This window comes from Ictalurus furcatus, chromosome 2 (assembly GCF_023375685.1).
Source record: "Ictalurus furcatus strain D&B chromosome 2, Billie_1.0, whole genome shotgun sequence".
Classification (NCBI taxonomy): domain Eukaryota; kingdom Metazoa; phylum Chordata; class Actinopteri; order Siluriformes; family Ictaluridae; genus Ictalurus; species Ictalurus furcatus.
Window position 1 is genome coordinate 1,361,114 of NC_071256.1, and position 18,541 is coordinate 1,379,654.

Here is an 18,541-nt window from a genome sequence, read left to right on the forward strand (position 1 = left end):
AAACTGAGTTCTTCAAGTCTTTAACGACTTGTGAAAGTATCACGGAGTGGTTGTTTCCGTTATCCAGTGATTCGCGCCTTGACTCGTGAATGTGTCGGTTCCTTGCAGCAAATCGACGGCGAGGCGTTCCTGCTGCTCACCCAGACCGACTTGGTGAAGATCCTGAGCATGAAGCTCGGCCCAGCTCTGAAGATCTTCAACTCCATCCTGATGTTCAAGACGGCCGAGAAGTCCGCCTGCAACGAACTCTGACCTCCACTGAGAAAGTGCGATGGAACAATGTGATTACGAGTCGAGAATGTCACTTGTGAGTGGTGTGTACATAATTTGAAAAATGATACCAGAAGCACAAATCTAATGATGATTGTTTTGATGAAGCACTACAAAGCGCACCAGCCTTTTCCCCCTGATGTGGGTGTTCTATAATGCAAGACACATGCACTGAAAATCTGTACAAAATCATGTCAAGGAGGAATAATTAGCTCTGGCAAGCCATATTTCATTTCATTTCATTTCATTTCCAGATTCCTTTCAGGACCTTCTTTAGCGTCCTTCTATAGCGTCCTTCTATAGCGTCCTTCTTTAGCGTCCTTCTATAGCGTCCTTCTTTAGCGTCCTTCTATAGCGTCCTTCTATAGCGTCCTTCTTTAGCGTCCTTCTATAGCGTCCTTCTATAGCGTCCTTCTATAGCGTCCTTCTTTAGCGTCCTTCTATAGCGTCCTTCTATAGCGTCCTTCTATAGCGTCCTTCTATAGCGTCCTTCTATAGCGTCCTTCTTTAGCGTCCTTCTATAGCGTCCTTCTTTAGCGTCCTTCTATAGCGTCCTTCTATAGCGTCCTTCTTTAGCGTCCTTCTATAGCGTCCTTCTATAGCGTCCTTCTTTAGCGTCCTTCTATAGCGTCCTTCTATAGCGTCCTTCTTTAGCGTCCTTCTATAGCGTCCTTCTATAGCGTCCTTCTATAGCGTCCTTCTTTAGCGTCCTTCTATAGGGTCCTTCTTTAGCGTCCTTCTTTAGCGTCCTTCAATATGCGTCCTTCTATAGCGTCCTTCTTTAGCGTCCTTCAATAGCGTCCTTCAATATGCGTCCTTCTATAGCGTCCTTCTTTAGCGTCCTTCAATAGCGTCCTTCAATATGCGTCCTTCTATAGCGTCCTTCTTTAGCGTCCTTCAATAGCGTCCTTCAATATGCGTCCTTCTATAGCGTCCTTCTTTAGCGTCCTTCTTTAGCGTCCTTCTATAGCGTCCTTCTTTAGCGTCCTTCAATAGCGTTCTTCTATAGCGTCCTTCTTTAGCGTCCTTCAATAGCGTCCTTCTTTAGCGTCCTTCTATAGCGTCCTTCAATAGCGTCCTTCTTTAGCGTCCTTCTTTAGCGTCCTTCAATAGCGTCCTTCTATAGCGTCCTTCTTTAGCGTCCTTCTATAGCGTCCTTCTTTAGCGTCCTTCTTTAATGTCCTTCTATAGCGTCCTTCAATAGCGTCCTTCTTTAGCGTCCTTCTTTAGCGTCCTTCTATAGGGTCCTTCTATAGCGTCCTTCTATAGCGTCCTTCTATAGCGTCCTTCAATAGCGTCCTTCTTTAGCGTCCTTCTATAGGGTCCTTCTTTAGCGTCCTTCTATAGGGTCCTTCTATAGCGTCCTTCTATAGGGTCCTTCTATAGCGTCCTTCTATAGGGTCCTTCTATAGCGTCCTTCTTTAGCGTCCTTCTATAGGGTCCTTCTATAGCGTCCTTCTATAGGGTCCTATTTTTTCGTCCTTCTATAGGGTCCTTCTATAGCGTCCTTCTATAGCGTCCTTCTATAGGGTCCTTCTATAGCGTCCTTCTTTAGCGTCCTTCTATAGGGTCCTTCTATAGCGTCCTTCTATAGGGTCCTTCTATAGCGTCCTTCTTTAGCGTCCTTCTATAGCGTCCTTCTATAGCGTCCTTCTATAGTTTTGCACTAGAGCTACCTGTATCGTTCGCGCTAACTCTCGTGCCGTGTGCAGTACAGCACAGCGTGCAGTTTAGCGTCGCGTCAGCATTTGGCTCGGTCGTATGATTTCAGATCAAATGTGAACTTTATTATCGTTTTAAGCACTTTTAATGTCTACTTATACGCCTCCTAGCACACTACGGGTCGAGGAAGAAAGCAATGGCGCTACGATTGTGTTTGTTTTTGTCACGATCTCACCAGCAGATGGCGCGCGAACACGAAAGCAGAGCAGACCATGGAAACATTACCGCCTGGCACCATTACCCCAATCCGTCTGTACATTAACTAGACCCAAGGCGCGAAACATGAAACCAAACATGTGACCTGTAATACTGCGCGAAGTGCGCAGCATCGCGAGGGGTTTAAATAACTAATGACATCTACCTTAAGTGTTAACAGCTGGCCTTACACTCCCTCGAAAATCAACCAATGGCTAAACAAGGCGGAGAACAAACAGAAACAAACGCACCTGTCCATTGTAAACAAAGTGTCTCTGTAACGCGCGAGCATGTGCTCGCTCTCCGTGCACGTCGTAGCCGCAGCGCCATCTGCTGGCGAGATCGTGACAGTTTTGGGTTTTTTTTAACTCTGCGACGTCCTCAGCAGAGTTACCGTCACCACCGCGAAGTTGCTTTATTTTCCCATAATAGCACCTTCTTATACCACAGCAATGATCACCGTACATACGTACATACTTTTTTTTTTTATTCGTTAAAGAAGGACACTTGGTACTTTTTATCCATTTTTAGTCGCATCGAATGTTATTGAAGGAACATGAACGATGAAACGTATCACTTGGCGGATATAAACGAGCAGTCTTCCCTCACCAGTGTTATTTTTATTTGGAGTTAATAAAACGGGGAGGGAAAAAAACCCCTATTTTCTGAAAATGTGAACAGAGGAAGAAGAAGAAGAAGAAGACGGCAGGGATGGATTTTTTTTTTTTCTTTTCGTTTATCTCCTCTCATTTGTCCCTTCAGCCCAAACATACTTCAAATGAGTCATGCCTTTAGTGTCACCTCCTAGCTGAAAGACTCAGTTGAAGTGTGTGTGTGTGTGTGTGTGTGTGTGGGCAGTGTAATTCCAATATTGCTCTCTCCCAGTTGAACTGAATATTTAAACCACTCCGTCAGTCTTAAAGGAAGTGCCAGACTCCGTATTTAGAGATGGATGTCTAGTTAGTTTCGAAGCCACGTCGCCTGTTCTTATTACAGTAGATTTATTACAACAAATAAACATTACCATAAACAATGCAACCTATAAAATAAAAGAAGGCTGAAATGGAGCGACTCGGGACTCTCCCGGAGCGGCAGACGCCATATCAGCGTGCGTCTCGTGGCCGTCTCCGCGTTCTCCAGCACCAGAAACCCCCAGACCGCGCTGAAACGTTATTAAAGATAAGTTTGATGTGTTTTGATGTGTTTTCGCCTACGAGACGGGAGCTATTTTTAAAACCCCGCTTTTCAGACGGACGTAGGCTGAGCGCTGTGCGTTTCTCGTTTCTGTTCTGTGTTCTCATTGTGTACTTATTTATTTGCCGTGAGGTGTTTTCTCCTACGGACGCTGCACAGACCTGCGTCGGGCGCCCGGCGTCGGAGCGTCCGGGTACAGACGACTCTCCGGTTCCGAGTCCAGTCCGCGTCCTGACTTTATTCTGAATGGTTCAGTAACTGCGGTGAAGCGTGTGTAGTCACGAGAGACGGGAGTGTAGGTCAGGACCGTCCCGGGGGAGTTAAGAGCTAGGACCGTGAGCAACACTGGGCTCCTCCAGCACTCTGTGAAGGTCGTGTGTGCGTGTGTAAATGAGATCATCACGGCCCGTGTGTGTTCCTGCAACCGTTTTCCCACCAGGCTCCGTCCAGCAGGCTTGGATCCAATCAGACCGCGCTCCAGAGCGTCAGAGATCTGGCCCTACGATAACGTCCGGTACTACAGCTCGGAATAATTAGCGGCGGCGTTAAAGACTTGAAGCGAATTTAAAGCAGGGTCGTTCTCCTGTTCTCCCGCTCGAGGAAAACACAAAACACCGCTTCAGTTAAATCCTCTCTCCACACGGTTGAACCCTGGAAGGGTTTTTGAGGCCTTTGGTTTGTGAACCGTGACGGTTCAAGACGCTTTAAGATGAAGAGCGCTGCTCTAAATCCTCTTCGTTTTCTAAAAGAACCTAAACGGCGCGGCTAAATCCGGCCGCTTCCACCTTTTCCTGAACCCCCTTCCGAGTTATTACCCAGCATGTCTTCGTATGACTCATAATTCTCTTCAGAGGAGGAAAAATTTTTTTTAAAAACCCTCCTGTGAAATTACAGTTTAAGTATTTTGAAGAGCGGCGTGTTTTTTTTTTCTTTTCTGTGATGTTTTCTTTCTTTAAAAGAAACGGTTTCGTAACCTCGTGCACTCTCGGATAACCCCGTCGGAGATAGAGAGCGCCCCAGACAGGCACTTTGAACTAAGACTGAAGTAAGACAGAGCAGCACCTACATCAGGAAACATCAGGAAGTCTGAACGTACAAAATCTGATCAGGTTCATCATCATCATAATAATAATAATAATAATAATAATAATAAAGGCGGAAGTAAGTGAAAGGATTGAAGTTTTCACCGCTCTTTGTCTTCTCCTGAAGAGAAAACGCCGCCGTGTCAGCCGTTATCTATCTTTATAATCCGATCTGATCCGAGATCTCGACTGCGCCGTGGTCGAAGATTCGGCACCGAGCTTCTTCAACGCTTCATGATGAACATGACTTTATGACTTAATGATGGAACCTGAGCCGGATTTATCCTCGGTAGAAACGTTACAGGCACGCCGCGCTGCAGTCGCAGGACAAATCTTACTCATACTTACTCATCTTACTATTTTTATTTTTTTTTGCTTACATGTACCGTAGCAGCCGGTTCTCTGCATTACCCATGATGCACTAGTGAAGGCACATGGCAGTAATTTACTGAGATCTGATTTTATCTTCTACGTCACGCCGGATGCACACGCTGGCTCCTCTGACTGAAATTCCCGAACGGTTTCCGTAAACAAACCGCCGGAACCGCTGGAAATGCCAAAGGATTTAGTGATAAAAATGTTATTATATATTAATAAATAAAGAGCACCCTGCGCTTCGGTGTGTCTGGAGTCTGGAGTGTTTGACTGAGAGGAGGTTATTTACGGAATAAGTCTCGCTCTGACTTAACGCCGGGTTTCTCTGCTCGGTTTTGATCATCGACAGTTCTATAAATACGAGAGATATCGACGTCAATACTACGACGATGACGTGTCCGGTATTCACGTGTGAGCAGTGAGTCATGCTGACCTTGAGTAACCTTTCTTTCTGTCAGTAATTCAGTGTGTATATATACGGTGGTATCTTCCCTACAAAACCAGTCACCACCCCCCCCCCCCCCACCACCACCACCACCTTAACGGTACCTTTTTATATTTCTTACCTTTTGTGTGTTTCCGGTTAATTCCGTGTGAGTTTTGTTGTGACAGAGGGTCAGGATTGAGCCTCATCCGTGTATTCTTACGAGACGTGAAGCACTTTATTATTCAGTACATGTATAAGTGTCGTTAAGTAACTTAAACCAGACGTTTTTAGAATATTATGGTCAAGTCTTTATGGGTTTAAATCCTCAAAGCAGAACATTCTGCTTGTACTGGAATGTCGATTGAACTTCTCTTTCTCTCTTGAAAAAAACGAAGAAAAAGGTATTTAACAGTAAGATCGTTTAATTGCAGGATTTCTGAGCTCTGGTTAGTTTAAGCATCTCGGGGGTTTTAAAGGCATCATTAAAGTTTCATCTTAAACCCTGCCTCGGCTGCAGGAGCAGGAACGTTTCTGAATATTTCAGCTGAATGGGATTTCGAGCGTTTCTGAAGAAAACCACGAGAGAGAAGAAGAAGAAGAAAACCCAAACGTCTGCGGCAGTCCTTGTTTCCACCCATCGCAATATGGTTCACTATCGATCGTTCGCGTCCTTTACTAGGTGAAACGTCTCGGATGATTTAGTTGGATAAACAGGCCTGCGCCGTGAAAAGCTCGTGTTAGGACGGTGCGTGCGCCACGGTAACCAGAGCAGCCGTCGCCATGGAGACTTCGCATTCTGAATCGCACCATTCGAAGAGTGTGTGTCTGCTATTGACCTTTCCATGCACAACTGAAAATGAGGACAGGTTAGCGCACACGTGTGTGTGTGTGTGTGTGTGTGTGTGTGTGTGTGTGTGTGTGTGTGTGTTTTACGAAATTGTCCACGGATTCATTTTGCACCAAGCGCGTGTCGAGAGAATGTCGAGTGGCTCGTGTGAAATGAATCTGAGCGCTGCGTTGGATTTATCGCTTCACGTCCACGCCTGTAACCTCAAAGCGATAGACCGGGCCATAACGCGGTCCGGGAAAACGACGGCACTTTTATACGATTAGTGTTTTCACTGAAACGAAAACAGGAATATCTTTTAAAAAAAGGCTAACGATAAAATGGACGTTAAGATTAACGTGCGGTGAGACGCAGGACGCGAGTGAGTATAAAGTTTGTTTAGGTGATGGGGAAAAGGTCCGAATACATGCAGGCAACGTCACACACGTTGACCTACAACAGTACCAGGAAGTACGACAATACCTCACACAATAATGCACAGTATAACTTCACAGCGATGCTTTAGATGTTGGTGAGAAAAGACTAACACGGAACAGGTGAACACAATAAGATAAACAGCGCAGGGAGTCTGTACTAAAAGCATTTATAGTGACCGGAAGCTTCTAGACTCCAGTTGAGCATCATGCTCATGTTATTGTATATAACACTACCTGGTGTGTAAAATAGCAAAAACAGGATATAGAAACGAAAAGCCATTCAAATTGTATACGCATCACTTCTGATGTACTTTCGGCTTTTTGCCATTTACATTTTATTGCCTACCAGCTGCTCTAGTGACAGACAGGATTAGCCAATCGGAATCATGCACTTTTCACAAACGTACTAGCCAGCTTGCTGTGACGTGTTTTTATTTTTATTTTTTATTTAATTTCCTGTGCCTATTAACCATATTATTAATACGGTGCCTCAAATAATCAAATAAAATGCGTCACAGTTGTCACGGGGATATTATTTCCATATTTCCTCATATAACCCCCCCCCCCCCCTTTCAGAAATTCATCCCTGGCTGCATCACTGCGTCGTGGATTCATTTTTTATTTTCGGTCCAAACTGCTGCTTTGAGCTGAAACGTGTGCCTGTGATTCTCAGAGCCGTGCTTTCAGACATAAACACTCGCACTAGATATGTGAGCGGAGTGTGTATCTGGGTGGGAGTGTGTTAAACGTGTGTGAGGATTAAGCCCCTACATGGGAAAGCAGCTCTCCGAACCGATTCCGACCCGAATCACCTCGTCCGATGCGTCACACACGGAGAACACGCCGTTCGCACAAGGATCAGCAGTTCCAAGCACTGACGATCAAATGATTTTGGAAAAACAACAACAACCGTCACCGTGTCTAATGCTGAAGTTCTGACCGCTTGCCAGTGGTGAGTGCTGGCGTTTGTTGTTTTTTTTGGGGGGGGGTTCAGTCTCCAGCTCCAGCATTGCATCAGTGTGACTCGTGAGGAACGCACAGGAATTCAACTCTGCTGCAAGTTCTATCACAGTGGAAAGTCTGACTTAGTGATTGCAAACTGCCAAGTTTCCATGGAGGCATTCCAGCTGGAGCTTGACATGGTTCAGGGGGAAAGTGTCCCAAAGTTCTCCACGTGGAAACCGTGACGACGGACTGCGAGGAAGCGGTTTGTAGATAGAGGAAACGGCAGATACGGAAAGGTGAAGAAGTTTGATACGGACGCTGCCGGTGGAGAAGTTCCACAAAACACACTCGATGAATTTCCTGCTTACACAACTGCACTATTTGATCATGTAACATTAGCACATTTATAGAAGGGGTGTATTTATTTATCTATCTATCTATTTATTTATTTAAGACGTCCAGTCATATTAATTACATGCTTTTTGTAATCACTGTAATTACTACAAATCACTGACACCGGAGACTCCTTCCGTAGCTTTAGGTTCGTATCTGTTTATATGTTGCGGCAAAAAAATACGTAGCATGCTTTGAATATTAAGGAGGACGTTAAAAGGGGCGGAAACCTCCGGAAAGATGATGAGCGCGTGAGATTGTGAAAACAGCGGTGTCATTACTTTTGGAAATTCATTTAATAAACTAAATAAAGACAGACCAGTTTTCACTCAGAATTGTCTGTGTGTGTGTGTGTGTGTGTGTGTATCTGCGTGTGTGTGTGTGTGTGTGTGTGTGTGTGTGTGTGTGTGTGTGTCAGAAAAAGAAACTAGTGTTTAGTTGGGGGGAAAGATTGTTTTCTCTAAGGAAAAACGGAAAAGGAAAATATTCACACACACACACACACACACACACACACTGAGGAGACAGCTAACTGTCCTTGAGCAGGAGAACAGATGATTGTAATTTCAGGGTTAGCTTGATCCTTCAGTGGGATTGAGAGTGAGAGGGTTGTGTTTCATAAGTCTGATAATTTTATAAATATTTTCCTCCATGCCCTGAGTGTGTGTGTGTGTGTGTGTGTGTGTGTGTGTGTGTGTGTGTTTATGCTAGAGTCTATTTGTTTGCATGCATTTTTGTGCTCTTTGAAGGCCGCTATGTCATGCCTAAACACAGGAAAGTGAGCTCCAGACATCTGTAATCTCTTAGATAAGGAGGTTTCACCCTCGTGTCGATTTAAAGGCGATTCACAGCTGCTCTGCATTTGCGTGATGGAAACCCCCTCCTCATTCTACTTCCTGTTTCGGCTACTCACAAACACTCCTCGTTAAAAACCGAACTAGACTGCGTGTCGGAGCTAGTGCGGATTCCGTTAGCATGCACAATAAATACATTTAAAAAAGGGGACGTTCCTGGTGAGACGCGGACCCGGGGAGACGCGTCCGTCGCTCGATGGAAAAGTTCGGGCAAAAATTTAACGCAAAAAAAACCCCTCCATATATCCCCTTTTACCTCAACTTTACCTCACGGAATAATTCACGCTAATTTCCGCGAATGATACGTTGAATGATAAATCCCTAAAGTTATTGAATGAACTCATTTCTATTTCCAGTCGTGGAATGTCTGAGCACTGTGGTTTGATTTTCTGTTGCCGTGACGATGAGGCACCTGTCCCTAGAACCTCCATAGAAACGAAAGGCAAAATTCTGAAGGTTGTGCACATCCTCTGTTCGCAGATCTCTGCGTAAATGTGAGAAAGTGCCCCGTCTCTCACGTAACGGTTAAACCAGTACATTTTTAAACCGGTCGGACTGCCGGTGTTTAAGTTCATATGCTTAATTATGTTCATATTTAATATGCTCTAAGTACATTTAACATTGTGGGACTTCGCTGCAAGAACAATTACGTTATAGCAGCTATAAACAGCTTGTCCCTCACCAGCCTCTCTTTATCCTCTCTCTCTCTCTATCACACACTCTTTAATAAGTTAATAATACAAAAAAAAGTGTGGTTTGTCGTTGACGCTCATGGCCCACAGCAAACAGCTAATATCATTTACCAGGGTTGCCAGGTTTCAGAAAAATGTCCAGTCTGGCTACACCTACACCTAAAAATCCACACAAAAGACCTTTTGGGGAATTGGAAAAGTGTAGACATGTTTTTCTTCTTTTTCTCAGTCTTTGTTTGGGAGGTCACTGATCTACAGATATTATACTACACTCTGTAATCCCCCTTCCTCTCTCCCAATCTTGGCAATATATCGTACAAAAACTCTCTGCACTTATATACATGTGATGCAGATTTTCTGCCTTAAAACAAAATCTGGTTCTTGGGGTATTTTTACAACCTATTGACCCAATCTGGCAACCCTGATGTTGCCCTCTGCTCCTCCTCCTCCAGTGAAAAGCGAGCACGGGGCAACGTGACTCCTGCCCCTATTTCTCTCCATTAGCGCTTGTTGCAGTTCCCATGTTTGACCACTAGGTGCATTAACAACTCTGAGGCGGTAAATGAGTGCGCTACAGCACGATGAGCAAACCGACACAACAGCGGCTTATCCGGTGCCTGCGAAATTCTCAACATCGCTGGTCACTCAGAAGAGGTCTTCAGCACCATCTTCTCCTGAAGATGTCTGAAACGGTCGCGTTCCAGCTTTATCTCTGACTGTTGCGAAGAACCGACACTGGAGACTCCTTCCATAAATGTTTCATGAGCCGAACAATACGAGAGCACTCGTACTGTACAACGCTGTGATTTACAGCTGCAATATTTTATAGGAAGTTAATCAACACCTTCTGACCAATCAGAATCCAGCAGCTCCATGAGATGAGCTTCTCACAGGGGTGGAGAGAGAGAGAGCGAGAGAGACAGAAAATAACCCACAATGGTTTGGTCTGGAACATGCCAATCTGGCAACCAGGCGTGCGAACTCCCCCTACTTCCTCCTCCTCCTCCTCCTCCTCGTTTAGAAACGGCTCGCGCATCATCTAACGTGGCAGTCTCCAAGACAACGTTCAGACGGAACTCTTATCGCGGTGGTGACGTAAAAATTTTTTTTTTAAAATACTAAAACAGAAAATAGAAACGAAAAGGGATGGTCTCGTGCACGAGTCGGAGCTGGAAAAGATCTGAATCGGGTTTATTTGTTGTTGTTGTTTTTGCGCTTGCGCGCGCGTTGGTTTACGGATGAACTTGTGGAGAACGTTACCGCGACTCGGAGGAGGACAGAAGGACAGGAGGACCGAGGGGACACGGGATGCGTGTTAATACAGAGGATGCACGCTTTCGGCGGAAATCCTTGAAGCGCGTGCCATGCGAGTGTCTCGCGTCGTTTTTGCGCCGCGCGCGCTTTGGAGATGCGATTCTGGAGAGAAAGAGAAAGAAAGAGAGAGAGAGAGAGACACGACCTGTTCTCTGGAAAGCCTTTTCTTCACGTGCACCACCGATGTGAATTAGGATGAAGAAGGAGGGAACGCGCGCGTGCACGATGGCTGAATAAATAATAATAATAATAATAATAATACATGCATAAATAAAGCGCAGAGAAGAGAAGGTGAGCTCCTCACGGCATCAAACTTTCTGAAGTATGCTCTTTAAAAATAAAAAAAATAAAAAAGAAAGAGGTTCAATTCTTAAAAGCAGGGGTCTTCAGGTTCTTGAGAGAACCTTCTATCACAGGGGTTCCCTTCTTATGTTCTCACCTCTCAGGAACCTGTATTTTCTAAGAGCGTACAGCAGGAATGTCATCCTCCGAGTGTAACACTCAAACCTCAGGATATTTTCTCCTAATATTAGCAGTTTTTTTTCTTACAAATAAATGCAAAAAAAAAGAAAAGACGTACAGTTGCATTGTTGGTAAAAAAAAAATAATAATAAATAATTAAATTATAATCAGTTTTTTAGCTTGTTTTAATTCAGCATTTATAATTCATTTAAATGTTAAAGAAAATAATATTAATAAAAAAAGAAAGAAAACAAAATCCTACGTCCAATTGATGATGATTTATTGGTTTATTTGCTTGATGATGATTTATTCGCCCAAAATTTGGGGGGGGGGATAAAAACAAGTGCATTATGGAAACAAATAATAAATATGACCTTGTATAAGATTTGTTTAAATCGAGAATTAAATGTTAAATGCGTATAAACCTGACGCAATTAACCTGCTGATGAAACTTGCACAAAGATTTGCACCAAAAAAAAAAAACCCCAGTCTTCTCAGTTTACTCCTCAGTCTCCAAAGAGTTCATCAACTTTTGTTTGTTAATTTAAAAAAATAGCATTCAGCATTCAGTCAGTGGTCTGGTGTGGAGGTGTGGAGATGTTCCAGTGAGACACTCACAGAAACATTAATGCTTAGGATTTGATCGATTTCCTCATAAATAATAAAGTACTTTAGTCGCTCTCTGTCTGGAAAATCCCTCCTAAAGATCTTCCTCAAGATCTGAAGTCGCACACTCTTTTTAAAAAAGAATAATAATTGGATCCGACATTCACGAGCAGCGCTGGAGACGTGCCAGAGCTTGGAGGAGATCATCGTGTGCGCTGGTGAAGAATGAAAAGGGTTTTTTTTCTTTTCCCCTGTTAAAGCAGTACCGCGGGCGTCGAGGTTGTGTCATCGTTAGTGACGCTGCATGACGTGTGTTTTCGGCGCTCTCGGAGCTCCCGACTGGAACTAATCCGGAATAATCCGAAGCTCTCAAACTGACACACCGTTCAGAGCAGATCATCCTCCAGCTGAAGCACTGATTCATTTTTAAAGTGAGCCATAGTTAACCCGGACAGTGTGAACATCTACGTCTAAGCGTGTCTTCGCCGAGAGCGTTTAGAACCAGTTCCCTTCCACTAATCCCCGTGCTGTAGAACTCGACGTCGGTCTTCAGATCGCCGAGTGTTAGAAATCACAAAGAAATCGTCGTGTCTTTGTGAAAGTTTGTGAGAGTTCGAGTTTGTAGGAAATTCAGTTCATGGTCTTGATTAGAAATCGTTTTTTCACGTTCATCTCGTCTGAAGTCGCTCGTCCCCGTGAGAATGCACGCCAAACGCTTAACCGCTCGCACTCGGTGTTTACACTCGTAAGTCCTCTGGTAAATCAGCCGAGCCGGGATTTTACACGACGTCGAACTTCACTGGAAATGGAGTTTTGAGATCAGAAGCTCTTGCTCATTCTGTTTACAGGAGCTAAGTGTCCTGTTACGCTCCACTGTAACTGTGCTAACAATAACAATAACAAATATAGCTGCAAGCTCGGGAATGCTGGCTCGTCCTGCGCCGAGGAATCGGAGGGAAAAAAGAATTCTGTTTCTAGGACTCGCGGTTCAGAAGTTATTAACATGAACGTGAGTGCAAATTTGGACAGTTGGTGGCGCTAGAGGGGTTGAGTTAGAGACTCCAAGTGCGTGCTTGTCCATGTTTGGATGCGCTTTGTGTCGGTGGATTTATAGACACTATACAGGCCAGCTGGGATCTTGTGGGCGGAGCTTCGTAAACATGGGTGGGAATCGTTCAGAGACCTGATCTTTTCCAAACAAGTATCCGAGTACTTCTCACAAAACAGTAAATATTTACTTTTGGTAACGGACCAGCGTTTTCAGAGCTGCGGTTCTTCAGAGCACCAAAGAGCTGAACGTAAAACTCCTGACAGGTTCTAGAGACGAAGAAGGAAACGATGAGCAAGCACCAAAACGATCTGGAGTTTGGAGCATTCAGAAAAGCTTGCTACTTGGAACCGTTGCTGATGAGGAAACGCTGTTCCACGCAGAACTTCCAGAGATCCGGCGTGCCCCCCCCCCCATTCGCCCCCTCCCTCTCTTCATCTCCACCCTGCTGCTGTGTGATGAGGTTTTCATGGAGTCAACATCAAAAGCGTAGAAGCGCCCACTCTCTTTCCCACTCTGAGTGTGTGTGAGTGAGTGTGTGTGTGTGTGTGTGTGTGTGTGTGTGTGTGTGTGTGTGATGGAGAACGGGAGCAAGCCAGCTTGTGATCTCTGGCGTGTGGGTGGAAGTTGTGGTGAGTTCTGAGATCCATTTGTTTGTGTTGAATCCACCGACACGCTGTCCGTCTGGTGAGAGACGCCCAAAACCAAAAAATTACGGAAACCCAGACTCGTTGCAACCAGTTTATTATTATTATTATTATTATTATTATTATTATTATTATTATTTATTACTACTAATTACATTTTATTGCTCATTAAGCGGTTCAGCCTAGTATCTCAGAACATTCCAGAGTGTCTTAGGTCCATCCATGCCCTTCGTAGTGTGTGTGTGTGTGTGTGTGTGCGTGTGTGTGTGAATCTTCTTCCCACTGCTCAGTCACCCTTAAAAGTAGATTTTGTGCACACAAAGTCTATAAGCAGAAATGCGATTATGCATTAAGCGGTCCGCCTCGGGAAAGAACGCCTGTCAGCATGTCAGGATCAGGGATTCTGCTTCATCTCTCTCTCTCTCACACACACACACACACACACACACACACACACACACACACACACACACTGCTCGGGGATCTTGAAGACATGCAACAAGTCATCTGCTTATTGAAGTTCTACCGAATTCGAAAAAGGCCCGATGTTTGCGTCGGTATAAATTCTTGCTAAGAGCACGAGTTCCGTAAAGCCCGGGCGTCTTTGTTGCTGCTAAATGGGTTAATGAAACACAGCTGGTCCTGCTTTAGATTAGCTTATGTAGTCAAAACAGAAAAACATTTTGCCGTGCCAACTGCTGACTATAAAGTAAACCTGTATTGTGATGTCTGGCACGGCACATTGGCATTGTTGTCCCGGTGAATAATCACGCATCGGCGTTCCAGAGTCTGAAACCAAACAGTCTGTCATGCACAAAAGAATGACATTGGGGGGGAGGGGGGACCCAACGCGAAAAGAAAAAAAACTTCTCCAGGCTGGCTCTTGTTGCCTAGGCAACGCATAAGCATTCCGTCGAAGTCGTTCCCGGATCCCCCGCTAATTTTGCAGCTAACGAACTCGAGAATCGATACAGACAGCAGAGCGCGCTCCACTGAAAACCTTCCTCGATCCAGGAGACGAGTGCGGGGGAGCGACCGCGACAGAGACGGAGACTGAGCAAGGCGAGGAGGAACAGATGACGCAGGATAAATAAAAGTTCAGTCAGCAGTGCGAGGTCAACAATCTGTTAGGACGTACGGGTTTGCAGACACGGACGCATCTCGTTTATCCCCGGCGTCGTGTGCGTGAGGAACCTTCAGATTAATCACACGGCTGCTCAGTTTGCTCGAGAGGCGACAAGCGTAGTGTCGAAATTCTCAGACAAACGTAGCAACACTGTCGAAGAGTTCATCCCGACTCCCACCAGTGACGAGCGTGGCTGCAGTCTGAGCCTTCATTCACACTAGCCAGCGACAAGGCTCTCGTCATCTGTCTCCTGTCTGTAAATCTGTATTCGTCTCTAGTTCCGACGCTAAACACTAGCAGCTATATACAGCTTCATTTACAGACCTATTGAAGATCAGGGGCGGGCAATATGACAAAATATATCGTATCACGATACTTGACGCCGAATCAGTTGCTTCAAATCGGAGCAATCTAACCGCTGTGTGTTGTGACGATTTGTCACGTTGTTATATTGTCATATCGCCCAGACCTAATCGAGGAAATGAAGAAAAGTTCACAGAGCATGTTTTATATCCGAATCTTCCAGTGTTGAAAATAACGATGGTTCAATGAAAACAATTCCCCTCCTCCTCTCCAAAGAATAAGCTAAGCTTGACTTCAAATTCATGCAAAAATATGTATATTTGATTCCACATGATCCCTTTCACCATCTGTACATGACGAGCAGCGCGTTGCGGGTCTTTCCTCAACTGGGAAGTCGATTAAACGCGACGATGTTTGGTTTAACGGTAGGATAAAGATATATTTGGAATATTTCAAGCTCTCATTCGTTGGGCTTCGTGTGCTCGGCTGTTCCGTTCACGTCACCAGGCTTTTTGCCATTTCCTGTTCATAACCGGTTGCTATATTTGTAGAATCACAAACAGAGCTCCGGAAATAATGGCCTGCGTTATAAATGTGTGTGTTTGTGCTGTTTCCTGCTGCTTTAATGCACCGTCTAATTAAGCCGTAACACCACTGAGTTTTTCTGTGTCAAGCACAATAAAAAAATGCACAATTTTTCATGAATGTAGTTTTTGTTGTCTTGGTTTAATCAGCGGGTTTAATTCACAGCACAGCTGGCGTAATTCCTGCCAAGATGTAGGTGGTTGAGTCTATCTGCTAAACCCCTTTCCTAAAGGTTAATGCATCCGCTACGCCTACACCAATACTGTATAAACAAAGACTAAAGAGGCGCCTGCGAGCGAGGATACAGCATCTCACTCATCTCAATGTATGCTCTTTGTTTGTTTGTTTTTCCAGGCCTGTGTGTTGTCGTAGCGATGATTGCGACTGGGGGCGTGATCACGGGCCTTGCAGCCCTGAAGAGGCAGGACTCGGCTCGCTCCCAGCATCACCTGCCCGTCCAGTCGCCCGTCCCTCCTCCCGAGAAGAAACGTCTGAAAAGAAAACCTCGCACGGACATCGTCGTGGTACGTGGGAAAATCCGCCTGTATTCCGCGTCTGGTTTCTTTCTAGTCCTCGGAGTCCTGATTTTGATGGTTGGCATTGCCATGGCTGTACTGGGGTACTGGCCTCACAAGGACCACCAAAGGACACCCGAGAACAAACACACGGGGAACGTCACGCAGGCGGCGGCGGCAGCGCAGGAGAAGGCAGGAAAGGTGGCGCAGTTCTTCGAGCAGCACTTGCACTCGGAGAAAATGAAGATGCTCGGACCGTTCACGATGGGCATCGGGATATTCATCTTCATCTGCGCGAACGCCATCTTGCACGAGAACAGGGACCGAGAAACGAAGGTCATCCACATGAGGGACATTTACTCGACTGTCATAGACATCCACAGCCTGAGAGTGCGAGAGCAGAAGTGTATGAACGGGGCCTACGCGGGTCCTTATGCTGACCACGAGATCCGCTCTTTTGGTCAGGATGGTCAGTACACCTCGCGGCTAGCCGCTAACACACTGCTGACATTCTCCGGATTGGGTGGCGACTTGCGACTGTCCCGCCGCACGAGCTCGGCTGAAGACGAGGAAGGTGTAACGAGCGAAGGAGGCTCGAGCTTGTTGTCGCCTGGATATAGGGAACGTTCCGGATCGATATTCGGGTTCCAACCGGAAGGGATGCGTCGCTGGGAAGACAAACGTAACAATCTGAAGAAGTGCCAGACGCGCTCCATCGTGTCGTCCTCCATTAGCGCCTTCACTCTTCCTGTCATCAAACTCAACAACTGCGTGATCGACGAGCCTGACATCGACAGCATAACCGAGGACTCCGAGCAGCAACGAGACAGATCAAGACCTTCGTCCATGGAGTCCTTAACCGTACCTATTCCGGATATCTCGAAAGCCTTCAAGCCTCCCGGTGCGACGTTGCTCCGGAGTAACTCTGCTACGGAATCCCCCGCGTTTGCATCCGCATCCGCTTCACCATCCTCCCTGTCCCCTGGATCCACCAGTGGCCGATTCCTGTCCCCCGGAGCAGCCCGGAAAGACTTCGGCTCAAACAGTTCTCTCCACATGTTCTCAGCTCACTCCAAGTCTCTGGACCTGGAACGCGGTCCCACCATGCTGACCGTACAACCAGAGCAGCGCAAGCATCCCAGCTGGCCCAGGCTGGATCGCAGCAACAGCAAAGGCTACACCAAACTGGAGAATAAAGAAGACCCGATGGACAGGCTGCTGGTGCCCCCAGTGGCTGTTAAACGGGATTACACCAAAAAAGAGAAACTGCTCATGATCTCAAGGTCACACAACAATCTGAGTTTCGAGCACGACGAGTTTCTGAGCAGCACTCTGAAACGAGGGACGTCCGAGACCAGATTTTAAGGGACGTATCGTGCACACGTCACATCCTCGTCCCTCTGCAATAGATATAATGACCTTCTGTCGTTTTGCCATTGTTGAAGTGGTTGTGAATTTCAGAAACACTAGTCCCATGGACTGCAAGCTCAGGTGGATATTCTGATAGACCGAGCGTTTCTAAAAACAAAGCGTGAGGATTTTTAACCCCGGACACAAAAACTCACCGGTTGAACCACTGTAAATAGACTGCTGTGTAATAGCTGTGTCGCTTGTTCAGTTTGTTAAATGCATTTTCGTACCGTTTCTGTATTTGATAACCGTTGATACAGGACCTGTTGTGTAGAGAGTGTGTGCATTGTTGTACCAGAGAAGGATAATTATTTTGCTATGAGGTTTTAAATAATTTATTCAAAAAGAAGAACAACAACAACAAAAACTACACACACACACACACACACACACACACACACACGGCTATTTTTGAACAAGAGTCTTCAATGTATTATTTATCTGTTTCTCAGAATAAAAGTAAACCTTTCACACAACACGGGGTTTTATATGTTGTACGGTCGATGCTGACATAGAAGCACTTCACATCTCGCCTGGAGACTTCCAGAAAATGCCATGCGTCAAAAACTGGTGTTCTTCACCATGTGTACAGCTTCATCAAAGCTAATCAGAAGATCTCGGGCCACTCGTTAGCTCACACGTCACACACTTAACGACTTTTTTATTTTAATTTCCCATTAATCAGCTGTTGCAGAGTGTTGATTACTCTGTATATACGGAGATCTACTATGTTCTTCGTTTCTATAGTAACAACTCACTCACAGTTTAATCTACTAATAACAAACGCTTAAAAACGCCTGTAATCGTCAGTATGCTGGCGTTTTCAGTAAGGAGGTGGTTTGTTTGACATTTATGGAAGGAGTCTCCAGCGTCAACATAACTAACTTGTTTCACGGACGTTCCGCAACGAGAAATGTAACCACAAATGGATAAAAAGACGTACAATAGGAAGATAATTAACATCAGCGTGGTAGCAGAAACGCCACTTCATAACACCACGTCCTCGCTGATTATTTTCCCGTTACAGAATGACACCAAGTGTTTTATTCCTTACATACCACCAGCACCGGCCATCTTAACCAGCTTTCATAATGGGGCATTGAGCTAGAAATT

The 18,541-nt window shown here is 45.4% G+C and overlaps 2 protein-coding genes across 7 annotated transcripts in view; both read left to right on the top strand.

Annotated features, from left to right (window-relative positions):
• The window catches only part of l3mbtl3 (L3MBTL histone methyl-lysine binding protein 3), a 16,549-nt gene extending 16,297 nt beyond the window's left edge, over window positions 1-252 (top strand). For 3 of the 4 annotated variants that reach the window (XM_053641934.1, XM_053641930.1, XM_053641924.1), the window contains one exon: window positions 109-252. In XM_053641934.1, the coding sequence (XP_053497909.1) occupies window positions 109-252 (144 nt within the window). The remainder of the gene's footprint in view (window positions 1-108) is intronic. The other variant, XR_008387704.1, reaches the window with a different exon arrangement.
• On the top strand, window positions 180-18,282 carry tmem200a (transmembrane protein 200A). 3 transcript variants are annotated; one of them, XM_053642025.1, is made up of 3 exons: window positions 10,431-11,017; window positions 15,669-15,735; window positions 15,858-18,282. In XM_053642025.1, exon 3 carries the CDS (start codon window positions 15,878-15,880, stop codon window positions 17,381-17,383), a length of 1,506 nt encoding a protein of 501 aa, XP_053498000.1. In that variant the 5' UTR covers window positions 10,431-11,017; window positions 15,669-15,735; window positions 15,858-15,877; the 3' UTR covers window positions 17,384-18,282. The 3 variants fall into 3 exon arrangements, with proteins under 3 accessions (XP_053498009.1, XP_053498000.1, XP_053497996.1); XM_053642034.1 differs by lacking the exons at window positions 10,431-11,017; window positions 15,669-15,735 and adding an exon at window positions 180-307; XM_053642021.1 differs by lacking the exon at window positions 15,669-15,735.
• The last annotated feature ends 259 nt before the right edge of the window (window positions 18,283-18,541 follow it).

What these genes read in the sequence shown, in the direction of transcription:
- tmem200a (XM_053642034.1), top strand. Translation starts at nt 15,878, where the DNA reads ATGATTGCGACTGGGGGCGTGATCACGGGCCTTGCAGCCCTGAAGAGG.